Consider the following 26783-nt stretch of genomic DNA (forward strand, 5'->3'; position numbering starts at 1 on the left):
GGAGTTGACTGTTAGTATCCAGGACTTCTGTAGTTTAGTATTTTAATTTGAACTTAAATTTTGAATGCCCATCATCTTTATAAATTAATGAAATACCACAGTTCAAACACCACTCAGATTTAAGTAATATTAGCTATCTTTTGGACAGTATCTTTTGCGTGTAGGAGCCTTACTGTCTTCCAGTAAAATTCCTCCCTCTGTTCCCATATCAGAACTGATGTATCTATTCCTGAGCAAGAAAGGTCCCATTTATTTATGTATTCATTTTGTACTGGAAGAAATTGTAAGCTATTAGTTCTAAAGCAAAAAATAAGCAGATTTCTTATTTACTTCGAGTTTTCTTTTACTCAAATCAGCCATAGCAAGGCAACTGTGATCTCACGTGGCAAAGTAGAAAATGTCCCTACTGTTATATGAGAGGGAAAGTTGGTGGGTGGGGAAACTAGAGTGCACACATGTATGAGTAAAGAGAGAAAAACACAGCTGACATAAGATGTGATGGTTTAAATTGAAAGAACAAAGTTAGAGGTGAACAAAAATGCAACAGAAAAATCAGAGGAAAAAAATATAGCAAAAGTATACTTACTGTTAAATTTATGGGAGAGACAGGCCTTCTCCAGGAACCAAATCCTTTACTAAAAGCAGTTGTTTTGTAGAAGAAGAAAAAAATATCAGTTCTTGCAGGGAGGGGGGTGTCACAGTGGCTGGATATCTCTGCCCGCTAAGTTCAGACAAAAATGTTGAAAGAAAAGAGTAGTTTCTGCAGAAGTTAATAAGATACTGAAAAAAATGAGGAAGTCAGGAAGAGAAACAGGAAGGAGTGAGAGAAGACCAGAAAACTGAAACTAGTAAGGTTACGTTTACATTGTTCTGAATTTTTGTACTAAGATAATGACTTAGATGGAATATAATAAAGTAATGATCGATTTTGGATCCTGGGACAGGAGCTGTGGGACTGCCCAGCAGGGCTGGTCCCATACTCACTTGCTCCAGTAAAACAAAAAAACCATAGCAGTGGGCAGCTGATCTTGACCTGCCTGGCTGGCAAAGTATAGGCACAAGGCAATACTGGACACAGGCGGAGCCAGAACTTCCCCATTGAATTTATAGGAATGAGGCAAATCTCTGGAGTGGCAGGAGTCTTGTTGGCTGTGACTGAATTCACAGAATCACAGAATCACAGGTTGGAAGGGACCTCAGGGATCATCTAGTCCAACCTTTCTAGGAAAATCACAGGCTAGACAAGGTGGCCCAGCACCCTGTCCAGACGACTCCTGAAGGTGTCCAACGTGGCCGAGTCAACCCCTTCCCTGGGGAGATTATTCCAATCGTTGACTGTCCTCAGTGTGAAAAATTTCCCTCTGGTGTCCAGTCGGAATCTCCCCAAAAGCAACTTGTGTCCATCCCCCTTGTCCTCTCCATGTGAATTGTCAGCCAGAAGATGACCTGAGGGGCTTCAGTCTGCTTTTGCATGGCTTCTGTGGCAGCCTGAGAAACTCCCACTTACACTGGTATAGAAAAATCCCCTTTTTAATATGTAGTTCTTCCAAGATTCCTGCAACGTAGGCGACAACTGCAACTGTAGCTAAAGGTGACAATGAGAGAGAGAAGTAGCAGGCAGATGCTCACAGTTAGATAAAAATATTACTCCTACCACCTTCTGGTACAATGCTGGTTAAAAGATAAGAGTATGAGACACACTGTGTATTCTGCATCAGAATTAAATTACAGAATGCAAAGTATTCATCACCGTGTCTGTCCTCAGCCTCTTCAGCAAGAGAAGGGAGTGTAGGAAATCAGAAGCCCATCAGAACTCACTTCAGGGCTTGGAAAGGTCAGGAAAAAAGTGACCAAACCACAAATTAAGACACAAATCAAGTGGGAAAGAGCGACATGGAACACACTTACAGACGGAAAGTACATGTGCATGAGGGAAGAAGCACTGTGGAAAGGACAAGCAGGTAACCAGGCACACCAGTGACATAGGGCTGCTGGAGAAAACACAGACATCCCTGGGGGTATAGGAGGACTCCATCAGCCCCGGGTGGCTGCCATCCCCTCTGCAGCTCTGGGCCCTGCACCTCAACGCGCTCTAGACAAATTGGATGCAGTCCCGAGGATAGGAGCTGCTTTGCAAAGAAGTTGCAGAAAGAGGGGGAAAAACCCCAGCTATGCAAAAAGTTGCTGTGAGGAAGGCTGACATCTGGTTTTTCTTCCCATCTTTGTAGGATCTGCTTCCTTGCAGCAAGGAAGAATGGCATTAAAAGGGGAATGGGCTGCCTGGGGCGTTTGGGGAGCTTCAGGCGCTGCAGGTTTTAGCAGGTAGGTGAGAAAAGCAGCTCTCAAGAACGGTCTGTGCACACCTGAGCCTTGCTTAAGGCGGAGGGGACTGGGTGAAAGACTCTCTCCAGCCATGCCTTTCCGCTCCCTGTTTCAGTGCTATTTGCTATCCCTGCAGTTAGCAGGCAGGCGGAGGCAGCAACACATAGGCATCCTACAACTGAAAGCAGGGAATTCTTAATTTGTGGTAAGTCCACTGATAAAACTAAGCATCAACAGCATGTAATTCAAATACCAAGTTCATTTAAAATGGAAGTAATCTGCTTTTCAAATTGGTAAGCCTGTTTATGATGTAGCGAAGCAAGCAGTCTGGTGTTTCCAGTTTCCAAACTCCACATTGTCTGTTGTGTAATTTGTCCAGCCAGATCTGCATCTCCAAATCTGTGCCTTGGAAGTACAAGCAACTCACGCAAACATATCTCAGCATCATGTCTACACAATCCTTTTTAAAAACAGGCTTCTAATTACATAGTTTGCTTTATCTTACTGGCTTTGGCAAGAAACTGCTTCTCTTTTAGTACATTGCTTTAAAATAATGAGGTTTTTCCAATTATATGTTATTGGCAGGATAGAAAGCAACTTTTGTTAAATCTTCTACAATGCTGGTGTGTTTATGTGTTCAAAGATACATAGGAGCTGAAATTCTGAAACACAAAATAATTTTGGAATTAAAATTTATGAAAAAAACCCTGAAGACTAAAACTACAACATGCATTCCACGGGCAGAGGCCCCTGTGTGTACATTTCCTCTGAAATGTTACCTCTGTGCACTACGTGGTATTCTGAGTCGTTCATTATTTGTAAAACGTTTTATGAAACTGTGCCCAAAAAGGCTGCTAAATTTCAGGTTGAAACACTGTCTTTTGCAATAAGTCAGAGGTCTGTTTCACAATAAGTCAATGTCTGTTGTGCAGTTGTTTTTAAAACAGCCTTGGAAACTTTGCAACAATGGACGGGACTGCAGCCACCACGGGCTCTGCCTTCGCCGCTCACCTTCCTAGTGCTAATCTCATCAGCTTTGAACATTGTTGCAGAACCATCTCCAAAAGAACCTAATACAGCAAGACTGGGGTGTTTTTCTCAATAAAATAAAACATGAGAGAAACTGGAAACTAATCCTGCTTTACACTTCATACTCTTTACAAAACACATAGTTCAAGAACACTGTCATTTGTAAGTGGATAGAGGGTATACATTTTAGAAATCCATTACTGTTTGCATGACACATTTGCTGGGTTGGGTGATGCAACTACTTATTTTTATTTGGAGACCTAAGTCTGTGTGTCCATATAAAAGTATGAGCTGATAAAATCAATTTTATTTAGTTCATTCACATAATTCTTCAACAGCATAGCCACACTGAGTATTAGAAACCATTTCAAAACAACAACAAGCAAGCACATTCTCATCATGAAAGTATAATTATTTTAAGCTAAAAGATTTGTGACATTTGTATATAGTGACAGCTAAGGCTTTAACTGTGTGGTTTTCTTCATGACAGAAAGTATCAAAACCATTTGGAAGAGCGTCATTTGCAGTTTTCTCTTTCCCAGAATACTCTTTTCTAGGGAGTTACATCTATTGACCAGCAAGGAACAGGACCACTGGTTGACTCAAGCCTGTAATCTTTCTTGTATTGCCTGAAACAAAATCAAAACAAGAAAAAATTGTGATAAAATAACCAAAGGGCAGGCCCAGGATCGACCTTCTGTTTCCAGATAATACCAGGAGTCAGAGGGAATGTGTGCCCCAAGCTGGCACCTCTCTTCTTTGAGAGCTGGAGGTGGTGGTGATGGGGACACAGAGGGACAGCGAGCAGAAGCTGCACGCTCACAGCATTTCTTCCACATCACAGAAACTGGCTAAAAGCAGTTGAAGTGTAACAACTTTTTCTCGTGGTAGGTCCAACTGAGGAAACACCCTCTGTCTACCCATGTAAACAAGGCAGCAGAACCTTACTTTATTTGGCGTTTTTAAAGCAAACCAAAGTCCCAAGGTAAGATTCTCTCTCCCACCCCCCCCCCCTTAAATAGGAGCCTTGAGCCCTGAAGCATCACCTAACAAGAAACTAATTCAGGCTGTTGGGTCAAAACTCACACACAAGCTCCTATTATTTACACCAAAGAGGTGTATTCTTACAGACAAACACTCCCTTCATTTAATTTCTTTTGGTCTCTGGTATTAGCTGATAAAATACATCTCAAAGCATGTACATCACTTGCCCTTTCCCCGTATCTGTTACCTGGTGACTTTGTGCTGAGATCCAGACACACTGAGGAGTCTTTCGTCAGCTCTCAGGTTGATGTTGGAATCGCTCCCAAATTTTGCTTTTGAATAAAATTGACCTAAGCAACAGGCACACAAATTATTTAAAAATACAAAACATCTCAGTATTGCTGTTCATTTAACCCCAACGGCAGCCCTTACAGTAGGAAAGCAGCTGTCTGCCTCAGAAAGAAAAAAAAAAAAGCCAAAAAGGCTCCCTTAGTAAGTTAAGAAAATTCCCATGTTTCAGCTGTGATCTGTTATCCCTAACGCTCCTCCACAGAGAGATTCAGCCTTGCTCTGATGGGTTTTTACCCCTTTTTTTTTTTGGTTTGTTTTCTGTTGTTGTGTGTGGTTTTAGAATATGCAGCCTCTCCATTTGCAAAGTTTTTGAAACAACTTCAACTGTGGACTCATCAAAAGTTGAGATGTTCGGGACCAGCTGGCTTTCATTTTGTAATCCTGATTGTTTACAATTTTATGTCCATTATTTATAGTCCATTATTTGACATCAAATGAATCTGCTGCATAAATTATGTCATTCCACAGCACTGTTGAGGTTAAGCCCAACCATTATTTCAGTCTTATTTTAAAATTTTCTAAACCCATGGTAGTCTATTTAGGCTTGTACCACCAGCGAGCGGAAAAGCATTGTTATATTTCAAGGATAAGACCTCCCCACTTCGCAGAGCAGGGTCTAGATTGCTGTGCAGAAAATGGTGATGTTAGATGTCTGAAAAGACTAAATTAAATGTAAAGTTTCTCTAAAACCCATGGAATTACAGCATTCCTGCTGCCTTGCCTGCCCACTGCTTTTCACGAGAGCTTGTCAGGACCCAGGGAAGTGAAATCTGAATAAAGGCTTATGATGTGACTGAAAAAATCCCCACTATACTCTCATTTCAGGACCTTCATTACAAGATCACCCTCCTTTGCTGCATACATCCATACTGATACATACCCAGAACTCCACTGACTTTGTCAGAAAAATGGTCTGTGTTCAAGAAATACAGCCCGAGGAAATTATCCAGGAACTTCACAAAGGAAATTTTTACTGTGACTGTATCAGACAATGATGCTGTAAGGCTCCTTTCCTTTTCAACTGAGACTCTCAGCCTAGGAAGAAAATTATGATGTTATTTTCAAGAATAATATGAAGAAAGAATATGTATTTAACTATCTGACATTAATTAATTAAAATAATTTCTTTGCTGCCTTTTGTCTCTTTCCAACTGCATTTTTCATTATCTGTTGGCGGTTATTCTTAAGCTAGAAAACATTGAGTAGCATAAATTTCCTCTCTGTGCTGCACAACAGATCTTTCCCATATCCCGCTACATGCAAATACACCAACAGAGAGGAGCTTTTTGCAGGTGAAAATACCTTGTTATCCATAAAGACAAGAAATGCTTGGATGGTAAAAAAATTTTTTTTGTTGTCTTAATGAGAAAAGAGGTAGACTAGATAAAATAATTCAGTCTATTTAATGAACAATTCAGATACTTTTTACTCGGATATTTCACAAGTTTTTTCAGACCCTGCCTTTCTTCTAACCCATTAATTTTATTTTGACCCCAGGTGGGCTTGCAGAATACAAACACCCGCTGTCACTTTTCTCCCTTGCAGCTCAGGTTAGCCAAACCACACCCTCACACGCTGGTGTGCAAAGTGCTGCGGTTGCAAGGGCTCAGATGCTGGTTTGAAGCAGGAGGATCAGTTTGCTTGGCAGATGACACATTCTAGAGAGGCATAAATTCAGCAAGTCCTTGGCTCTGTTTGGATTACAAAACTAATTGAAAGCAGTTGGTTTAGGACTTACCTTATTGTCTAGAACTGCCTATAAGAGAGGGAGTGCTTTGTGTCCTGCCCGCCCCAGATCAGCACAGATCTTCCCAGGGCTTTATTCTGGCAATGCAAAAAAGCTGGTGGAACTAGCTGCATTCAGTTCTTTCTCGTGGTAGTGAAGGATCCTGCTCTAATTAGTCCGACAAATGAAGTCTACATTTAAAGTACCCTTTCTCCAACAGTGGGCATTTAGTTACAGACAAGTATTCGAAAACTTTATGCCTTCCCATAAAACATGTCAGCTGCCCAGATGTGAGTTATTGCTAAAACTAAGGAGAAAGAAAACTTCAGCCTTTGTGGAGCCAGTAAAATGTACAAAAGAGACAGTAAATGTCAAAGCCATCACTTTGCGGTACTTGCTCTGCAGCCAGAGGAATGCAAAGTGCCTGGCGGCAGCTGGCAGAGCAGTGGCGCAGGGGCTGCTACGTGCCGCAGCAGGTCCTCTTCTTTGGAAGATAAATGTTCTGCCTCTGATGTCAAAGCAGAAAGGCAGGCTGGTGGTGCAGTTGTTTTGATTCTCTTACACAGGCATGGAGAATTAAAATCAAACCTTTTTTGTTCTCTGTATTTGAAATGGGGGATCGTGGAGGTACCCTGCTTCTGCCCACATTGAGTGACTCACCAGATAAGGACATTTGGAAGCACTTACTTGAAGAAAATGTAAAAGTGGAGGCATGGATTAAAAGAGTTGTGACCCATGTTTTCAAGTTTGGGAAAGGACAGATTGACTTTTCTTACCCCTGGGCGGTGGAGGTGGCTGACTCTGTCCACAGCAGCCGAGTGCTCTGGTTATTGTGGCTTAATACAATCTCATCCGTGGAGGCATGGATTCGTGCAGGGGGATTCACGTAGGTAATTTCAAACTGCACAAAGCGATTTCTTCTGTCTCCAAGTTTCCCCGTGACAGTGAGTCCTTTATTACATTGACACAAATTTGTCAAGTGACCATGTTTATAAGGTACAAGTGATCATAATAAAACTGCTTCAGCTTTGCTGCTAAAGCAACTTAAGGATCTCAAATCTAGTTTTGGGAGGCACAGGACCTCCCATTTTCAGATCCACGTGCCCCCAAGGCTGCAGTGGCATCACCAGAGTCTGTTTACCCCCGTGTTGGCACCTCCTCTCACAGAGGTGGCTCTGCTCCATAATCAGAGCAGCTGGCAAACGGTGCTTGGGGCCACAACTCCTCTGAGTACAGGACCACAGAAGAACTGCAGCGCATTATAAGCATGCGTCTTTCTGTTAGCATGATGGGACCATGGGGTTTAAGGGCTCTGCATCCTTAGAAACCCCCACAGTCTGGCGGGGAAAAAGCCTCAAGGCCATGGGTGTGATGCCAGGAGGAGAAGATGACGACCCACAACCAGACCTGTGAGAAGTCCCCTCGGCTGTTGCACAGTGAAAGTTAACATTGCCTAATATGCGGGTTGGACTTCTAAAGGTCCCTTCCACCCCAAACTATTCTATCATTCTATGATAATAGAAACAAAAAATTAACCACAGCCTCTCCAGTCACTGCAAGGTAGCAGGTATGATATGGCCCTTCACGAAAAGGGGGGTTATTCCCAAAGACACCAGCTGCTCTCATTGACCAGACTCTCCTTATCCTTGGTATGAGGAGTAATTTGGCTCACTCACCTTGCTCTGGGTCTGACAGCAGGTGGACAGAGGGCTGAGCTTTTCCATCGGTATTTAAACAGATTATTTCATTTTGTTTGGGTAATTGCAAGAGAAGCTGTGGATATTCGTGGGCTGAAAAGCCAGAAGAACAAAATTAGCATGCAAAGAGAAATCTAGCCTGTGCCATTTGGATAGGCACAGCAAAATTACTTTATCAATTTATACAAAAAATATTAATTGTAGCTTTTATAGAATGGAATGATTAAAATCAACACAGTAATAATTATTGAAAAGGACACCCAGACACAGCATCTTGATATGAATGAAAACAACAGATTTCTAGAGCTTATTACGGAAACGAGCCCTTAAAAAAAGCTGAGGCTGAGGTTTTGTTGTACTACATTTCTGTTGGTAGCGATATCCTTGAGCCCGAGAGTCTTCTCATGGGATACGGGGACGTTTTTCTCTTATGTGAAAAGAATCAGCCCTGTTTTGCAAGAAGAGGTAAAGGGTTTTCATAGAGTTGATGCAGCCAGAAAAAACATTATTGTATGAAAAACCGTACATTAAAGTTATATTAATTATTAAAATGAGACTAGTATATGTATTACTTACCAAGAGGTTGTGCTCTCGTTTTGTCTGTTAGCCTGACAACTGAAATCATTAAAATTAGTAAGAAGAGTTTAATGAAACATTTTTCTCTAAGTCGGCTAATTAACTAGGAAGAATACTGCGACAGAAGCCTTTCTGGCAGAGCTCTTCACTGACTTCTACAGAAAGCTTTGCTTAAAACAGTATCTTCCAATGGGGGAAAAAAAAAAAGCACAAAGTCCAGTGCCTGTTTCTCTTAGGATCGACTGTGCCACTGGGGCATCCTCAGCCTGCAGGAGGGTTGAGAGCTGCATGTTCAATGGCCACTACACAGCACTGAACCCAGCACACCCACCCCAGCTCCTCTCACATGCAACTGTGAATAACTACCTACTGACAACAGCTTCTTATTGCTGCCAGATTGGGGCTCAGCGCACCATTGACCTGAAATAAAAGGTTTTTTCCCAATGTTTCATTGGTCTGAGGTTGTGCCTTGCATCTTCCTCCCACCTTTTAAAACAGGGAAACACTCCTGTTTGTTGCCCACTAACTTTTTTTGGACACAGGTGTGAGTGCACGTGTGTGGATTCTATGCAGGCAGCAGCCAGTGCCTTCTCTGCTCTGTGCTGTGGGAGCTTGTGGTGATGCTGAGCTCTGTCTCTGCAGCACCCTGGGATTTCCTCCTTGCAGAACAGGCACTGTCATTGTGCAGGCAACTGTGCCCCACATTGGCTTCACAAAGCAAATGCCATGACTGGTAAATTACTTTTTTTAGACACGTTTCCTTCAGCTTACTAATATATGCTTTTCCAGACCTTTCACATTTATTTTCAGGAGGTATAATCATTTTTTATTTCTGAAAAGGGACCAAGATTGTTTTCAAAAGTTTATAGTTCATTATAAAATATCTGTAGACTGAAACACATATAATAAAACTGAAATTGTCTATCGGGGGGCATCCACAATAAAAATGTATTTATTAAAGTAATGTTGCTATGAAGCTACATGTGAGATGAACTTTATAAAACTATTCTGAATAAAAACAAAGGAGGGGCACTTACCAGCAGGTGATCCACCCCTCAGTCTATAAACATCTGAAGGAAGAAAAGAAAGTATATCTATTTTATTCATAATTGTATTACATAATTTATGGGAGTGTTTCAAACATCAAACCTCTAATTCTCCAGCTGCACCTGTCTTCCTTTCCCAAGGTCACCTGTCTGCAGTAATGAAGACCACAGAACATGAGCACTGATCCCTGGAAAATATTTCCAGCCAAAGGATGGAAATGGACAAAACTATTAAGAACTTGGTGAGGAAGGGATTTGCAAAAAGGGATTTCATTGTCTGCTAGATGCCTGGGGTGTCACCTGCCACGTGCATGGGGACAAGGGAGGGTAGTGGTGGTGCCGGTGCAGCAGAGTTGCTCATCCCTAGTGCGGTGCAAGGGTGAGTGGCTTCTGGTGGAAGGGGGCACCCGGCATGGGAGGCTCTGCAAAGGGACCAACTCCATGCAGAGCTATGGCATCAGCACAGGCTCACAACATGGTCCCTCTGGAGCACTGCAGCCCCAGATAAAAGTGGTTACTGGCAGTTAAAAATCAGATGGCAAACCATGAGAAACTGCAACACCCAAAAGAGCACATCAAAACCTTCCACTGTCCCAGTAGCCCAGCATCCTGTTTGCCCCTTCTCCTCCCCAGCTGCTCCAGCTGTGCTGGTCCTTCATGATAGAAAGAAACGGTCCTCAGTGATGCTCTGGCCAGCACCATCCCCAGATCCAGTGGGCTCATCCCTGTGCCCTTGAGCAGCGGTGCCTGCCTGACCTTCACACTGATGTGACTTCCAGCTTGGCACCTGCTATGGAAACAGGTCATGCTGCAGAGGTGGTCCCAAACTCTTCTCCTCTTGCAGCCAAAGGGATCTTTGAGAGAAGGGCAGCACCAAGCCCTGCATGCCCCCTGAGCAGGGCAGGGCCATCACTGGGCCGTGCTTCTGGTCAGGGAGGTTTCTGATATTAAATTCTCCAATGTCACTTTGAAACAGATAACCTTCAGAGAACGGGGCAGCATTATAATTCCCTCAATACACTTCTGTGGAAGAACTAGAGCAAAACAGGGGCTCTTCACCTATATGCTATTATGACGTATTACCATAACTGAGATTATTGGATTAATAACGTTGTAAGTTTAAAATTCATATTTAAACAGGTCTATTATTTCCAGAAAGAGAGAAAAAAAGATACCTAAATCATCCTTAGGAGCAAGTAGAAAATATCTTGAGCTTAATTTCGTGACAGGTGCTTCGCACATGATAGAAAGAAGGGGAAAACATCATTAGTACTGTTCACTTGAAGAGCTACTTTTCCTCATGAGTAAAGACAATTTTGGCCTTCAAGACTCTCTGAATGGAAGATTTTCTCCCTTGACCCTTTAACCGTATTATCCACCCAAACCCCACACAGTCCTTGGCAGTCATTACTTATGTTTTGCTTCACGTATTTTTCCAAATCTCAGATACTTCCCTCTATAGAACAAACACCACGAGCTCTTTTTTTTTTTTTCCATTAGAGACTACTATGGAAATACGCTACTGGAAAAGAGGAAAACATTTACCTTTAGCTCTTACTGGAAAATTCTTGAGCTTCTCATTATCTAGGGCAAGGAAGAGGGACAGATTAGTGTCATACAGTCAATGCTAAATGACCTTACCCATGTGCAAACCAGAAAATTGGGACAAATGGGTGTTTGATTTCAGGTGATGAGCTTTTTTGGTGTTAAAGGATAGGTAGACAGAGCACATGCAAGTAGCGATGGCATGCTTTCCTCCCCTGCATTCATTTTTCTGCTTTAATGCTACAGAGGAAAATGCAGAATTCCTTTGTGGTGACAGGAACACTGAGTAACAATGGTTACATTACTTTTAGTTAATACTTAAACAAACTGTTTTCCATTTCAATAGTATTGCCCATTTCACCACTTCACCTTTTAAAAAAATACCGTGGTTTCCTTTTTTTTTTGGAAAGGAAGCTAATCCCTGAACTCCTGCCTCTGATGTGGTTCATTACCATGTCACATCACTATAAAATGAACCTATACTGGAGGTCAACAGCAAACCATCAATAACAGCAGCACATTTCAGGGGAGCTGTTCGATGTCCCATTTACCAGCTTCGGTGGGTTTGTTCGCCAGCTCCGACTGCGGCTGGCCAGCAGGTTTGGTGACCACCATGGAAGTGAGGGGTGTAACAAAGCTGTACCGCAGAGACAGCTCTAGAGCTTGCGCCTCCAGGGTTTTCTTGTTCTCTTCTTGTGCTGAAATACTAAAGTCCATGTTAATGGTGAAGAAATAATGTATAGAGACTATAAGCAGGTTGTCTTCAGATTCGGTTTCATATTAGCTGTGTCTTAAGAGTATTTTTTATTATTGAAGGGTGAGTAGTCTTATTGTGATAACTTAGCTGTTCACATGCTTGAAATTATGGAGATGCTTGATTTTTTGCAACACTGCAGCCTATGTATGGTTCAAAGACATAAAAATAATAGATACATGATTTATGAAATATCTTACGGACACACTTATCGTTCTCTTTACTAGATATTGCCATTCACTTATCTACAGGCAATAGTTCTGAATGTGTAAGAACAGCTCAACATGATCCATGCAATTAAAATCTATCTCATATGAAAATATAAAACACTCATGACTTTTCTATGTGTATATACACATATATGTATACATTTAATGATACAGTGCTCTCAGAAACTGAAAGATGCCTCATGTTCCTCATACAATAATGAAGTATTCTTCCAGTATACTATGTTTTTAATACTATATGCAGAAGTATTTCTGTTTCTTTGTGTTTTCCCATCATATAATTTGTGAATAAGGAATTTGTTTTTTAAGAAGGTAGGAACTTTTAATATGAAACATTTTAATAGCTTACGATTTTTCCAGAAGCTGTTGAATGGTTAAGTAAGCCCACAGTTTCTCTATGAAATTTCCAAAGATGTAACTCTGATTTTGAAATACTTGCTCCTTCTCTTTGACATTTGCTTCTTCTTTAAGAGTCAAGTCACTAGTATGCTGAAATGCGAGAAAACTGACCATCAAAAGAACAGTTCCAGACTTCTTTTATAGTCACATTATTAGACTTAAAAGAACATCTTTCGGTACCAAAATGCCCTTTTGTCCTTCAATTTTCTCATTTCTGTTGGAAAATGCAACTCCAAAACACTGAAGAAGCATGTATTTTGGATATATTACTCTGGACTCAAAACAATATTGAAAAAAAGAGGTATTGAAAATGTACTATTTCAACATTTTTGAGATGATTCTAAATCATCTCATTCTAAAAATATCATTCTAAAAATTCTAAATTCTAAAATTCTAAAAATATCATTCTAAAAATACAAACCAGTTTCCTAAAAATGCTTGAAAGGCCAAAATATTATGGTTTTGAAAGGATTAAAATTGCTGTTTGCTTATCTGTGAACATACTTCAAGGTTTTGCTTTTGTAGGAAGTTCAGGAGGGGAAAATTGTTTGAATTCTCAAATATTTTCTAAAATGGGAAAACAGCTGATTGCCCAAATGTAGAGAACATACCTTGCACATAAAAGACTTCTTTAAGTCTCCTATTACACCATAAAATTCAGAAGGGAGACTATTTTTTTCACAGTTGGTAAACAAAACACTTACTGACTGAGCTTTAATTTCTACTGGCAAAAGATCAATATCATTGCTAATTTTTCCAGATACTATAATTTCAGATCCTTCAAAAAACAGCTTGAAATTGTTCTTGGTTAATCCCTCAATGGTATTTTCTGGATACTGCATTTCAATTTTCATTAATATTGGGGTAGCCACCTCTTGATAAAAGCCCTAAAGAACAGCAGAGAGAGAGAGAGTGAACACACACAAATTACTGCAAAATTATGCAAAGCAATATGTTGAATGTCTAAAATCCCCTTAAAAAGAAGGGAGCAAAGCTTTTTCTTCAGCAGTGTAAGGCTGCTGCAAACCTAGAAAGAAAAAAAAGTTTCTTCCCAAGATTCAGCACACCTTCTCCAGTCAGGCTGGCGATGCCATAAAAACTGTATTTCCCATGGTAATTCAAGTACCCAAACAGCATCCCCATTATCACAGTCCCACTCAGTTAGGTGTTTTGTTTTAGCCCTTTTTCACATCTGATTTTTTAAACTTGACTAATTCTGAGGATTAACCTTTCTCTTTCTGGACTGGGGCTGGTGTTAACCAGATCCTGTTTTGGTTGGATGTGCAGAGACTGGGAGAAGTGGCCTCCCAAAAAAGAGAACATCCCAAAAGTTATAACCCTCTCCAGATGGGCAGGAAAGACACAGGCTGGTGGTACTGCAGAGCCAGTTTGCCTGTAGGTGCCTCCAACTACCCACTGATTTTTAGGGAAACCATAACAGTTTCCAATTGTAGTACTTCAAGTGGTTTGAAATTGGACCCAAAACTAGAAGATTTTCCACCACCACCTGCCCTGGACAATTTGTCTTTTTGCAGAGGCACAGAAACCTGTGAGTTTCCAGGTTTGTCCAAATGCAGCTGACTTGAGGAGGACTTCAACTTTGAATCACGTTAGGGTACAAACCCTCAGACACCCCAAAATTGCCTTCCTCCCTCCCCAGAATTAACAGATAAACTCAAAACCAACTCTTCATCTCAGAAAATCTGTGGTTTTGCTGCTAAGACTAGGCATAAGCCATAACTGATAGATGGCTTTTGTGGCATATTCCTTAGAACTGACCTGGAGCTGCAAGGCTGCATCAGCATTCTCATATATACGACGTGCTATTCCCTCATTGCTTAGGGCCATTTTCTCCAGGAACTTATAACTGACATCAAACCCGAAGCCAAGGCAGAAAAGAGCAAATTTCCCATTGATCACTTTCTGAATGTTTTCTTGAATTACTTCCACATTAACCTCACCTGTAATTGAAACAAAAACATACCTTTGTTTGGTGTTTTTTTTCTGAAGTACAAAAAGATAGCAGCAGATTTAATGAAAAAAATCTGCCTAAAGTAATTTAAAAATAATTCAGAATAAAATATTAAAAATATATGGGACAGAATTCCATTAACTGAATTGGAGATGAAAGCACCACTGTGCATTTGGAGTGCCAGAACCTGATTCTCCCCCTTACTAACTTCTACTCATATCTTCACGGCTAACTGCGAAATATTTCACAAGATTATGGGGGCCAAAGGAGGTGTTTAGAACAAAAGGGACACACATTACAACTTAACAGTGCAAGGGATGGAAACACTTGATCAAGCCTTGGGAAGAAAAGTACCATCCATAAAAATTATGTGCATGAATTCAGAGAAGAATGGCTTGGTTAACAGTGTAATGCAGACAAATTGCAAATTAAGTCAGCCATGCTTGTCTCCCAGCCTCTTTGCGTGACAAAGGGAAAAGGTTTTCACACCATCATCTTATCCCATTTGAAGAGCTGCTGATGGCCCTGGGAGGAGAGCTTCTCTACCATCATCCAGGCAGGAACTGTCACTGCCTGTAGCAATATCATGGGAGCAGCCCAGATTTTTCCCTTTCAGCCTGCTTTGCCAAGGAAGGCAGCGTATGCAACAACACTGTGTGTATTCGCCTGGCGCTCCACCCTGGCCTGATTTCTAGCCAACTTGTGGATGTGCAATGTGTTCAGGGATATTTGAGATTCACTGTGGCCATGCTGAGCAGGCAGCACCGTGAGCTGAATTTTATTAAAAAACCCAAACAAACCTAGCCAAAGCAGTAGGGGTCACACGATCTGAAAGGCAGACTGATCATATTGTTGGAGGGCGTACAGCTGAATTAATACTGCTGGCCTTGAAGAAACGCTGGTGCCACACAAAACTTAAACTCCTGTTCAGAACAAGTGATGTTTGTGCCATTGCATTGGGTCTTACTGTTTATTTAGCCCGATATTTCTATCTCAACCTTCTGGTTTGTGCTATCATAGCTGGTCACTAGTTAAGAGTAAGACATGGAAAAGAATACAAAACAAGAGGCATCTTGAAAATATCTCAAGTTCGGGGCAAGGAGTGTGAAGAAATATAAGCAATACCTCTCAGATGGGGCCATACATAATATATATAAAATGTCCATGCTTTGGCTGTAAGTATTTTACTTTCACATTTCAGCTCTGCCTGGAGTATGTCCAACAATTTCCTCGCGTATAGAAACTGGGAAGCCAATGGTATTTAGCAAAACAGTTCCCAGCTGAAGGACATGTAGTCATGGGCAGGCAGGCTCTGCCATCACTTCTTACAGCCCTTGCCAGAACCCTCTCATAATCATCCTCTCTCCGACACAGATCCAGCAATAGCCCAGCCTGCTTATACCAAAGCTCTTCTGAAACACAGACTTTATCTGTCAACATCTGGGATGCAAGTGTAAAGGGGGGGGGGGGGGGGAATCAAGGAGAGAGAGGACTTAGGCTATTATTTACTCACCAGAAGTGGGCTGGCCGTCTGTCAGCAAAATAATCATGGAGACGCTCCGTTCTGGCAGCCTCTCAGCTTTATCCAGCACGCTCACAGCAGTCAGCAGGGCACGATTGATATCTGTGCCTACAATGAGAAAGCAGGCATCACTCACCTAAAAAAGGTTAATCATCTGAAGAAATCGGTGCCCTTCATCTCTGCAGAGGCCCTGCAGAGTTGTTTAAAGTTTTCTGCAGGAAGTAATCTCTCAGAGATAAGGTTTTAGGGGTTTAGGTTACCGGGTTTAATTACAGTGTATTATATTGCAACGGCAATGCTGAAGTATTCTTTTGGGAGCATTTTCCACCCATATGTCATGGGAAATACAAACATGTCTAGAGCTATTAAAAAGTGTTTAAATAACTGTCAGCTGTTAATCTACATTTAAGAAATGTCTCCTAGCCTTATTTGAGAAGTCAAAGGAAAGAGCTGGGCATAGCTGAGCTTTATTGGTGTTAGCGGCTATGATAAGAAAACCTATGTTAATACTAACAGCATAACATTAATGGGAGATATAGCCTTTTAGATGTGCCTACAACTAAATAATAAAACCAAGTGTGCTGTGTGATGCAGCAATTGAAATGCTTCATGCCTATTTTGACTATTTTGTTTCTGTAGTGTGGCTTACATGGGAGTATAACTTTGGATGCATTTTATTTTACAAGGGGACCCTTGATATTAAAAAAAAAAATCAACAGATTGCTGTCAAATGTTGAGAGAGTTGCCACTTTTCTGTAGAAAAAAATCTAATATCGGGAAATCTTCCAGCCCCCTCTGTTATAAAAATCTGAAACAAAACTTTTTGTCATGTATGTTTCTTAGATGCGATGTAACCATTTCCATATCATAATGTAGTCACCAATCTGTCCACTCCCATAACCAGCCTTTCTATCCTTTCTATCGTGGTGTGAATTTTGGGGCTGTCCTGTGCAGGGACACAAGTTGGATTCGATGATCCTTGCGAGTCCCTTCCAACTCAGGACATTCTATGATATGATTCCACGATCCTACTCATCACTCATAAGTACATAAAACTTACTTGCTTTGTGAGCATTGATGGTAGCCCTGTGGCAGTATACAACTAATAAAAATAATATTTTTTTCTAAGCAATAAAAAATATTAGGTGCATGTTTGTGGTTACAAGCACCTCGGTGGTGCCTCGTACCTCCACTAGCAGAAAGAGTTCGCACGAATCCTGCAGCGCTCGCCACGTTCTCTGCAGTGGCTTGCAGCAAAGAGCTCTTCCACTCCACCACTTTGTTGTTAAAAGTGATAAAGCTGAAACGATCTTCTGGGCGGAGGTCTTGCAAAATCTTCAACAGGGCATCCCTTGTCTGTTCCAAGGAGAAAACAATCACTTTGAATATTTCTACTTCTCTACCAGAACTGGGATTGGAATTGGAGTGTACTATGGGGATTTCTCTACAGCACTATTCAAGAGGCAGCCCATGCCCTTGTTTAGTCCTAGGGGTATTTTTCAGCTTGAAACTATCAGAAATGGCCATTTTGCTTAACTTACAGACACAAAAAAACACCTATGGGGGCTGTAGTAGGCTTGCCTGCTCTCTAGCAAAGTTACATCCAGAGGCATCAAAAAAGGTAAAACAGATTAATTCTTTAAACTTCATTAAAGAAAAAAATTAGAAGCAAAATATTCTGCAAAGACAGAGACAGAAAAAGTGCTCTCTGCCTTGATGTTTGATGCCCGTAAGGATAGCCGTATCAGAAAAGTGTTGCTCTTTATGTATGCACAGATTAAAAAAGCTATTATTTTCAAGCATTTCTACATGTCTGAAAATTTTGCTGTGTACAAAACCAGCATGTGTATCAAAAGTGAAATTCACAGTCACTTCCTCAAAAGGCTGGTGTATGTGACTGACACAAACAGAGGTCAGTACTTTGAGGTAAGTTACCTGTTCAATTTTTCTGCCTGCCATGGAGCCACTTCGATCTATAACGAAGACGACATTTTTGGGAAACACTGGCATTTCATGGGGTGCAAAGTAATGCACAAAATACCCATTGGCAATCTGAAATACAGAATGTGAAATAATGTAAATATTACATTTAAATAAATAAATATTGCATCTTAATGTTCTGGCATAGCAAGAAGGGGGGTGCATGCTCAGCATTCTGTTCTTCTAGATTAGCCCAAATCAAAGAACTATTAAAATATATCTCCTAACTGGAAACGATACTATCTGTAGAGAGCAAATTACAAAAGAACAGCGCATATATATATATATATATATATATATATAAAAAATACCCTTCAGTGCCAGATGTATATCTGTATTATCACTGTATATTATGTTACATCTTTATCACCTATAAGCACATCTCTGCTCATTGACTATGGCTGCCATCTTTTAGCACATCCATGTATACTTCATTACTGAAATGGTATGGAAAATAATGTACTTTTTACCTAGGATATGCATTAGTCCATACATATTAAGTTCCTGCTTTCTTTAGCCTATGCCTCAGTTGTTGCAAAACATAAAAGAAAACCAAGCAGTCATTTTAATAATTCTATAAATCACATTTCTCTAAACTTCATTTACAAGAAGCCACAAATACACCTCAGATCAATTAAAATAATAATAATAATTTTGAAAAAAGTATAAAGAGGCATCTATAAAGTAGCCATATAGATTTGGTATTGAAACAAAATTTAAGATTGATTATTTTTTCATGGATGATGCATTCTTGCAATGTGTCTGGTGTCTCTGGGGATTTAGTGAACACTGCTATCAGTTCCTGCTGACCCTGGATTAATGGAAATAGCTTTTCCTATCACTCTTGGTGTTTCAAAGTAAATGTTGCTGTTTTGCTGATTGCACTTCACATTCAAATGTATCTATGATGTGAAAGCATTTTTATTTCTATTTCTTTTTTACCTGTATATCACCTGCAGCGGCACCTCTTTTAACATCATAACGCACAACAAAATCACCATTGAGGAGGGTTTCATCGAGTTCAGGGTTTATCTTCTGTTGTTCTACAGTTGGCTTAAATAAAATATGAGCCTGCAAATCAATCAGAAGAAAAGATTTAAAGCAACGTAACTTAAAGCTGCCACCAGCAGTATCATCTGGCAGCTGCTGCTTTACCTTGGTTTCGTTCTGCACTTTCCTGAGCGCCTCAGTTAACTCGTTTGTCATGAACGTGCTGTCTGTCTCCAAGAAGCATATGCCTTGGGGCTCGAAGATGTGCACATCAATCTGACAGCAGAGAAGACGTCGGTGTCAGCATCTCAAAGGAAACACAGTCGTGACTGAAAGACGCTGCGGTGCTCTCTGCCCAGCCCTCACCAGGCAGCTCACCTGGAATTGCTTCACAAGCTGCTTCGGTCGGACCTTAATCAGCAGCTCAAACTTCCCCAGCTGCCGCTTCAACAGCTCCTCGTACATCAGCTCAAAAGTGACTTTGCTGGTGGCTGCTATGCTGACAGACACACGAAACTGCTCCAGTTTTCTGTCTGTGATTCTGGGGGGAGGAGGGCAGAACAGAGATTTACCTCCTGCGGGGAAGGTTTGCTTGTGGTGGCCAACATCTATGAATTGTCCTAAATAACGGAGAGGGGGCCACATGAAATAAAAAAGAGTAGCAGTAAATCTTACTCATCATAGACAAGATTTTTTTTACATTGCAGGTGGTATTATATACATTACATAAGCATGCCATGGGTGCTGCAAATGCAAGCTGAGAAAAGGAGTGGAAACCTCTGCGTGCCGCAGACTGGGATCAAGCAGAACTGGGACTGAATACATGGGAAGCACAGATTAAATATACCCTGAAAGCATGATGTCTGCTCAAGTGGCATGGTCCTCTGTGCTTGTGGGGAAGCAGACTCAATGACTGAGCATTATCACAGCTCAGCAAGGTGTTCCTGCATGACAGCAAGTCCCAGGGCAACACTAAACAGTGACACCTCCCACTGAAGCCCATTGCAGGAGCAGATAGAAATCATATGTATATGTGTATACACACCATCCCTCCCAACAAGAGCCCAAGGCTGATTTTCACATTTATCCCCACTGAGAGATGGCTGGCTCCAGGTTTTAACTTGCCCCCAGCCAGACGAGAACCTGAGGAAGAGCATTGGAGCAGCCTCCCTCAGGATGGCAACCTACTTCACAAGCCCGGCGCTCTGCCCTCGTGAGACCGCAGCGTCATATTCCTTTTGAGCAGAAGCTTTCTCCTTTATTATTCCTGGGTATACCTTACCGTCAATGGACCTGTTTGGTTTCCATAGAAATTAATTAATATTAGAAGGAAAGCACTGGGAAAAGAAACAAGAGAAATGCTGTACTTTGTGGCCCTCAGGGTATGAGCAGGGGACACTGGCTCCCATATCCCTCCCTGTCCAGGAGGACGCCAGAAGCCACCACCACAACACAGCCCTCCTCCTTGCAGGGTCTCAGAGAGGCTGGAGCAGGAGAAACACCACCACCAGACGTGTTTGTCACCCACCCTGTGCAGCAGGCAGCCTTGCCCTGGCCCTGAGCAGCTTCTTTCTATTTGGCTGCTTACTATGCCCCACAGACCATTTTGTGCAGGACCCTCTGGAGGTAAGCTCTTTGTGCTTTTTGCTCAGCACCTCCTGAGAAGAAAGATGAACCCCTGCCCCAGTCCCTAGAGCTGCCTCCTTCACACCACAGGTAAGGGCTGGTCCTACATGGAGAAGTTGGTGATGAAGGCCGTCTTTGGTAACTCCACTTCAAAGGTTGCCTCTTTGGACTCATTAGCTCGGTTGACAATTTTGCTGGTGATGACTGTGTGAGCAAATCGCGATGTCACCTTGCAGTCCACATGGAGGCTGTAGATTTCAATAGCATGCTAGAAAAAAAATAAACAGGCTGAAACAGAAACACGCAGTTTTTGCTCCTAAGCAGTCCTTACCTTGGTGATGTTATTGGAAAAGTTTGATGAAGGAATGAACTGTTAGGTTTGGATGGAATTGAGGAGGGGGAATTATTCATGACCAGACTGGCCATCTGCTTATTCACATCCCTGCAGCTGTAACCACAGCGCCATGCAAAAGCTGCAGCTGCATCTGCATGTTGTCATTCCACAGAAAGCTTCTGTTGAGCCTTTTTCTGTGGTCTTCTCTCCTTGAGGTACTCTGAAGCAGCTGCTGTGTCACCCCAATACATCGCCTAAGATTAACCTCAGAAAAATCAGGTGCCTCTTTAAGCGCTTGACCCATGGAAAGTGACCTGCTAGCTTTTTGAAGTGACTAGTGACTATTTATTTGCCCTCCCAGCAGTTCACTTTGCTGTACATCTTTCAGCTTGGTGCCTTGTGTCACATACAAGGCAGGTTTGAAACCCCGCATGGGCCTCCAACCCCTCTCTGCTTGCACAAGGCAGGGGATGCCCTTTGAGCGCTTCTGTTTCTCCTGGTCTGGTGCTTCTAGGGCCCCCACTGCTCAAGGCAGGAGGGCAACATCCTGGAGCTACCCAGGAACACCCCACAGGGTGGCTGGACTGGGAATTGCCTGGAGCACCTGCTTCTGTAGATACCCTCTTTTTGCATTTGGGATGTCTGTTTTAAAGGCCTTACCTCTGTTTCAGTAGTGACACTAAGAAGGGTTGATCTGGACATCACCAGCCTCACAATAGTCCAACAGTTTATTAAAATAAAAAAGCTCAGCACCAAAGCAGATCATCGCACCTCTATTTTTACTTTTCCTGCCTCACAAATCTTTTGAATGGCTAATTGATCGTTAGTTATTTTGATAATTGACCTATCTCCTATACTTTGCTCTCCAATTAATAGCATCCACTGGCCTCTTCTTGGTTAGGGCGCTGGCCAAAATTCAGAAGTTTAGTCAAGCTAAACATTGCCATTCAATACAAAGCTGTGACTGCAGATTTGTGCTCAGGCATCAGGGCAGGAGGTGCCACAGCCAACACCATGTGAGTAATGGATGGCTGTTTCCTTTTTCATTACACGTTGCCAGAGCATGCTTCATCTCCTGATGCCTACTGATAATTCAGCACAATGGGATAAAACCCAGAAATATTCACCAAGAGAACAATTTCCTGATCCTGCCAGTTTGGGCGTCTCTCACTGCCCATTCCTCCCTGCTGCCCACCCCCAGCTGGAGCCCTTCCTGCCCATGCTGGGGATGTCTCCCCCAGAAGCGTCTCTTCCCAAAGGCCTTCCAAGTATCCCCAAGCACCTCTGCTTACCTTTGCTGCCTGCCATGCCCAAACCTACCTGTGGCCTGTTCAGAGGGGAGGTTTTGCCATGACTTGAGCCCTGAGCCTCGAGTTGTGGCTCATTGGGGCAGCACAGGCACATGGTGGCCATCGCTGCCCATGGAGCATCATTCCGGCACAGGAGGAGCTTGCCCTGTGTAAAACTTACCCTGTGCAAAATCCACCCTGCTGCCATGTGCTGAAGGGATGCTGCAGGAATGAGGGGACAGGGACCTGCATCCCCTGCACTCGTCCAGCCCCAGCAGCATTTTAGGCTGTGACCAGCCCAACCCAGCACGCAGCAGTGTGCAGCAGGGTGAGGGGCACGGCTGTGCCCTTAGTGAAAGGGGCGGGAGAGGACCAACCCCGGGTCTGTACCTGAAAGCAGGGGGAGTGACTTGCGGCTGCTCTCCGAGGATCGCAGGCCCGTACACCACATCCACAGCTTCTTGCAGAGTCCTTGGCTGCCCCTGCAGCAGCCACAAGACCTGCCCCTGCCTCCCAGAAACCTGCCTGCTTTTCAATTGCGTTTCACACTTTTCTCAATAGGCACAATGGAAATAAAACCCCTCTAACATAAGGTTTTCTCAATTTCTCTAATATAGCTATTTTTAAAATAAGACCAGCTGCATGCACACTGAGATGATAAAACAGTTTGCTCCTCCAGACAGTACAACTAACTGCCTACTCCCCTCTTTTCCAATCTGTATAAATTATTAAATGTCTGTCAGAAATCTCCTGGCACTGACAGTCCTCATTTGGTCCTGCTACAACGGCACTGTGTCAAGATCCAAACCTCATCTAGCGGTCGAGGGAGACCCATTGATCCCTCAAATTTGATATTTTACACCCCTGGGGGAGTATGATCAGACACATCTGCAAGTGCTCTACTGCCACATTTATACTATAACAGCCCAAACAACCAACCAAAAAAGCCTTAAAAGGACCCAAAGCACTGAAATCATGACACAATATACCTAGGTTCCGCAGGTGCTGGTTACCAGAGGAGTTACCTGCATTACCTGGCTGACTACCACGCTATCACCAGATCACCAAATGAGCAAACAAGATACCGTTAAAAAAAAAAAAAAAAAAAAAGAAAAGAGCAAATACCTTTTGAGCAATAGTTTCTGCTAATACTATGAGTAAGGAAAAGACCATCAATGTGAGCAGCCTTCTCTCCTCCATTTTGGAAAGACCAGATTTTCAAATGAAAACTTGGTTTATCTTAATCAGTTAATGAGTAACTTGTACTTGGGGATATTATGTAGACTTTGAAGAGACCCAGAAACTTAATATTTACATGTTAAACATAGGTAAAACTTGAACTTGGTTAACGTTTATTTTTCCAACAGATCTTTGCTGTTAAACATTAGAATTTTAATGTTTCATAATGCATACAGTTAAGAAATCCTTATGTTTTCTTTTTAAACTTAGATATCACTGTGGCACGTGAAATCCCACAGGCAGATGAACTGGTCTGTGCAACAAGCTTCATTTTTGGATGCATGAATCTCTACCACATCCAACAATAATAATTTGAAAGGGCATATCCTTAGTGTTATCTCAAGCACTTCAGAGATTTGGAGATTGCTAAGACATGCAATGCTCATGTGAGATTTTACAACTGGTGACTTCTTCAAACCTTGTGCCTCCCTGCCCAACCGGCCCATGAGAGGTACGGAATGGCCCTCTTAAATCATCCCTTTTTGCTTCTTCTGACAAGCCATAATACTTGTTTTTCAAATAGCAAAGTCAGCTGTGGCCTGTCATTAGCTAAACAGTAAAAGTAATCAGACCTTTCCTAGACTCCCTAGAGAGAGGGGCGCTAAGTCAGTGCCTGTATGTACACATACGTAAGTGTACAAAGAAAACATAAACCACCCAAAAAAAAGCACAACAGCAGCCATGCATGGGAGTACATCTGGCCTTGTCCGGCCCTAACACAGCTGCAACATATCCAGCTGGGGATTCTGTAAAGTTGCCCTTAAACCACATGCTCAGTGGGGCTGTTTGCACAAAAGCTTAGTGCTGGGAGAGTTCTGCACCTAAATTTACCTGTAAACTGAGTGGGATGACTCTTTTCAGCTCCTATTTTATAATAAAATCTTCATCCAACAGGGACTTCGAGCAGTTCCTATGAAGTTTTTGTTGGTCAAGGGTTGGCTTGTAGCTCTGGAAAAAGAAATTATCTTAAAAGTCCAATTTTATACACAAATAATTACAGACAGTGTTATACTAACACAATTCCTAAAACTCGTGCTCACTCATGTGGTGTTTAGGTAGTCTCCTAATGCAAGACAGCTTGCATGACTATTTGAAAGATATTTCTCCATCCGAGTAGTTGTAATGTCTGCCTTTTCTAGAAGGCAATTTAAACACATTGTAGGGAAATAATTGGGGTTTTAGGCAGTGGGGTTAACAGGCCCTGGGCAGAACCCATTTCAAATGTTCATCTCCTCAGCTCTACAACTGAGGAAACCAAGGTGAGAAATGGGGGTCAGGGAGCAAACTGTCACAAGCCATTCCAATGCCACATGTCTGGGGCTTGCTTGTTTTATTGGAAAGCTTTCAGCAGGCTTCATTTTTTCATGCATTCCCAGTGCAAGAAAATAAAATGTTTGAAATCTTGAAAATATCAACAGGACAGGGAAATTATCATCCCCCAGGGTTGTAGTTCAGAGGATGTCTTAGGCATATGCAGCTGCTGTGTCAGCACCCGGTTCCTGTATGCATTTATATGAACACATGCATGCAGGTATGTTAACACGCAACCAGCCGGTGCTGTGGGGAGATGCAATCGGGGAAGACTGCCTCTCCCCTCAGCCCTGAGCAGATGAAGGCTGAATGCTGCCCTCCTACCATGATTTCCCTGCCTGTCTGCCCTGTGCTTCCAGCTCCAGGATGGCAAACAGCCCTTTCTCAACCAGACCTGCAGCCTGTCCACACAAAAACTCTTTTGCTTTTTGCCAACATTTTCCCCCTTATAACTCTATGGTAGGTGATGCCATTAGTTGTCCTAAATTAATACAAAGATCCTGTGGAAGTACATGCACCTGTGTTTGCTTGATTGTTACTTTACAGACAAAGTGTCCAGGTGGAGAGCATGCTTCCAGTGGCCTTGGATTTGCAAGGAAACACTAATGCAGGGCTCAGTAATTTATTACTTCAACAGACATTTACAAGTTCACCGTAAAGAGCCTGTTGAGCACAACCTGGTGTTCCAAGGCTGTGCTTTAAGTAACTTTTTAAAAAATAAACTTCACTTCTTCCAGACAGTTTATACTACTTGCAAATACTCTATTGCTTATAGCAGGACATGTAAATATGTATTTTAACAGAGAAAAAATAAAGCTGTTAAACATTTTATTAACTTCTACAACTTGTGTAATGCTTTAATCCGTTAAAATAGACAGGATTATACACTTAGCGGCCTAAGATCCCCAAGAGTAAAAGCTTTAGCTTTAATTAAATGAGGTTGCAGTTGGTTTTCTAATACCTACATGTAACACTGCACAGACATTAAAGAGCTGCTTTAACTGCACAGATTTAGGCTGAGTGGTTGGCTTTGCCCTGCTCCTGGGTGCACAGAGCCAGTCAGCACCCGGGGAAGCCAGGAAATCCCTTCCACATCCCTTTGTGCCTTGCTGAAGCAGTGACAGGAAATTCGCGTGCTCAGCCGTGCCCTCAGACTTGAGCACTTTGCCCCATTTCTGCACAAACCGCCAACAACAGCCATCCCTGCTGATGTCCAGTGCTCATTGCTGCTGGTGCACCAGGCACCAATCCTGCAGCACCCAGTGCTTCTTATCCTGAGGAACGAACATGCTGTGTAATAACTTCAGGTCACCTTGGAAGTAGGATATAAAATCCACCATCATAACAGGAAATAATTTTCTGTGCAAAATGATGTAAAAACTCAAACCCTGGGGCTTTGTTCAGACACTTTTCTTTCACTGTTCCTCATTGTGAAAATGAGGAAAAAAAACCGAAGAAAACACATTTTCCATGATTGGATTTATTAGACTCACGCAGATGAAGAGGACAAAAATTTCTCCAGGCAGCTGTATATTTGTTCCTCTTACCTACAGGTATCTCCCATCCTGCAGCAGCATCCAGTAACTTTTCCAGCACAGCAGCAAGGCTGGGGACAGGGGAAGATTCCTGCAATTCATACAGGAGGCATTGCTGTTACAGATGGGGAATGACTTTGTCCCAGGGATATGCTTTTACCTCCAATGCATTATTTTTTCAGATGAGGTCCATCTTAGAAGACAGAAAAAGAAAAAAAGATCCCTGGTTCTGAGCACTTATTGTCACACTGGGAAGCACCACAAATAACTGAACCTGAGGACACCCTGGAAATAAAGCTGTTAGCAAAATCCCAAGTTTCTGGCAGATG

General features: G+C 42.2%; 1 protein-coding gene across 2 annotated transcripts; it reads right to left on the bottom strand.

Annotated features, from left to right (window-relative positions):
- Positions 1–3638: 3638 nt before the first annotated feature.
- LOC142058701 (inter-alpha-trypsin inhibitor heavy chain H4-like) lies at positions 3639–23604 on the bottom strand. 2 transcript variants are annotated; one of them, XM_075096323.1, is made up of 22 exons: positions 23495–23604; positions 20854–21014; positions 20309–20413; positions 19499–19661; positions 19286–19396; positions 19073–19201; positions 18086–18202; positions 17338–17506; positions 16142–16258; positions 14436–14617; positions 13361–13543; positions 12607–12746; positions 11828–11982; positions 11277–11315; positions 10907–10963; positions 9723–9755; positions 8686–8724; positions 8089–8202; positions 7189–7363; positions 5567–5721; positions 4583–4685; positions 3639–3980 (listed from the first exon to the last, which is right to left on the bottom strand). In XM_075096323.1, the coding sequence occupies exons 1-22, from the start codon at positions 23567–23569 to the stop codon at positions 3905–3907; spliced, it is 2598 nt and encodes an 865-aa protein (XP_074952424.1). In that variant the 5' UTR covers positions 23570–23604; the 3' UTR covers positions 3639–3904. The 2 variants fall into 2 exon arrangements, with proteins under 2 accessions (XP_074952424.1, XP_074952425.1); XM_075096324.1 differs by lacking the exons at positions 3639–3980; positions 4583–4685 and adding an exon at positions 6253–6377 and having other exon boundaries at positions 5632–5721.
- Positions 23605–26783: the final 3179 nt, after the last annotated feature.

Source organism: Phalacrocorax aristotelis, chromosome 6 (assembly GCF_949628215.1).
Source record: "Phalacrocorax aristotelis chromosome 6, bGulAri2.1, whole genome shotgun sequence".
NCBI lineage: Eukaryota > Metazoa > Chordata > Aves > Suliformes > Phalacrocoracidae > Phalacrocorax > Phalacrocorax aristotelis.

Excerpts from the sequence above, each read along its gene's own strand:
- LOC142058701 (XM_075096323.1), bottom strand. The coding sequence starts at position 23,569 with ATGGAGGAGAGAAGGCTGCTCACATTGATGGTCTTTTCCTTACTCATA. Across the intron at positions 9,756-10,906 it reads TGCTCCTAAGGATGATTTAG|ATGTTTATAGACTGAGGGGT; the intron begins GTATCTTTTTTT and ends TTCTTCCTTCAG. Across the intron at positions 4,686-5,566 it reads CAAAGTCAGTGGAGTTCTGG|GTCAATTTTATTCAAAAGCA; the intron begins GTATGTATCAGT and ends CCTGTTGCTTAG.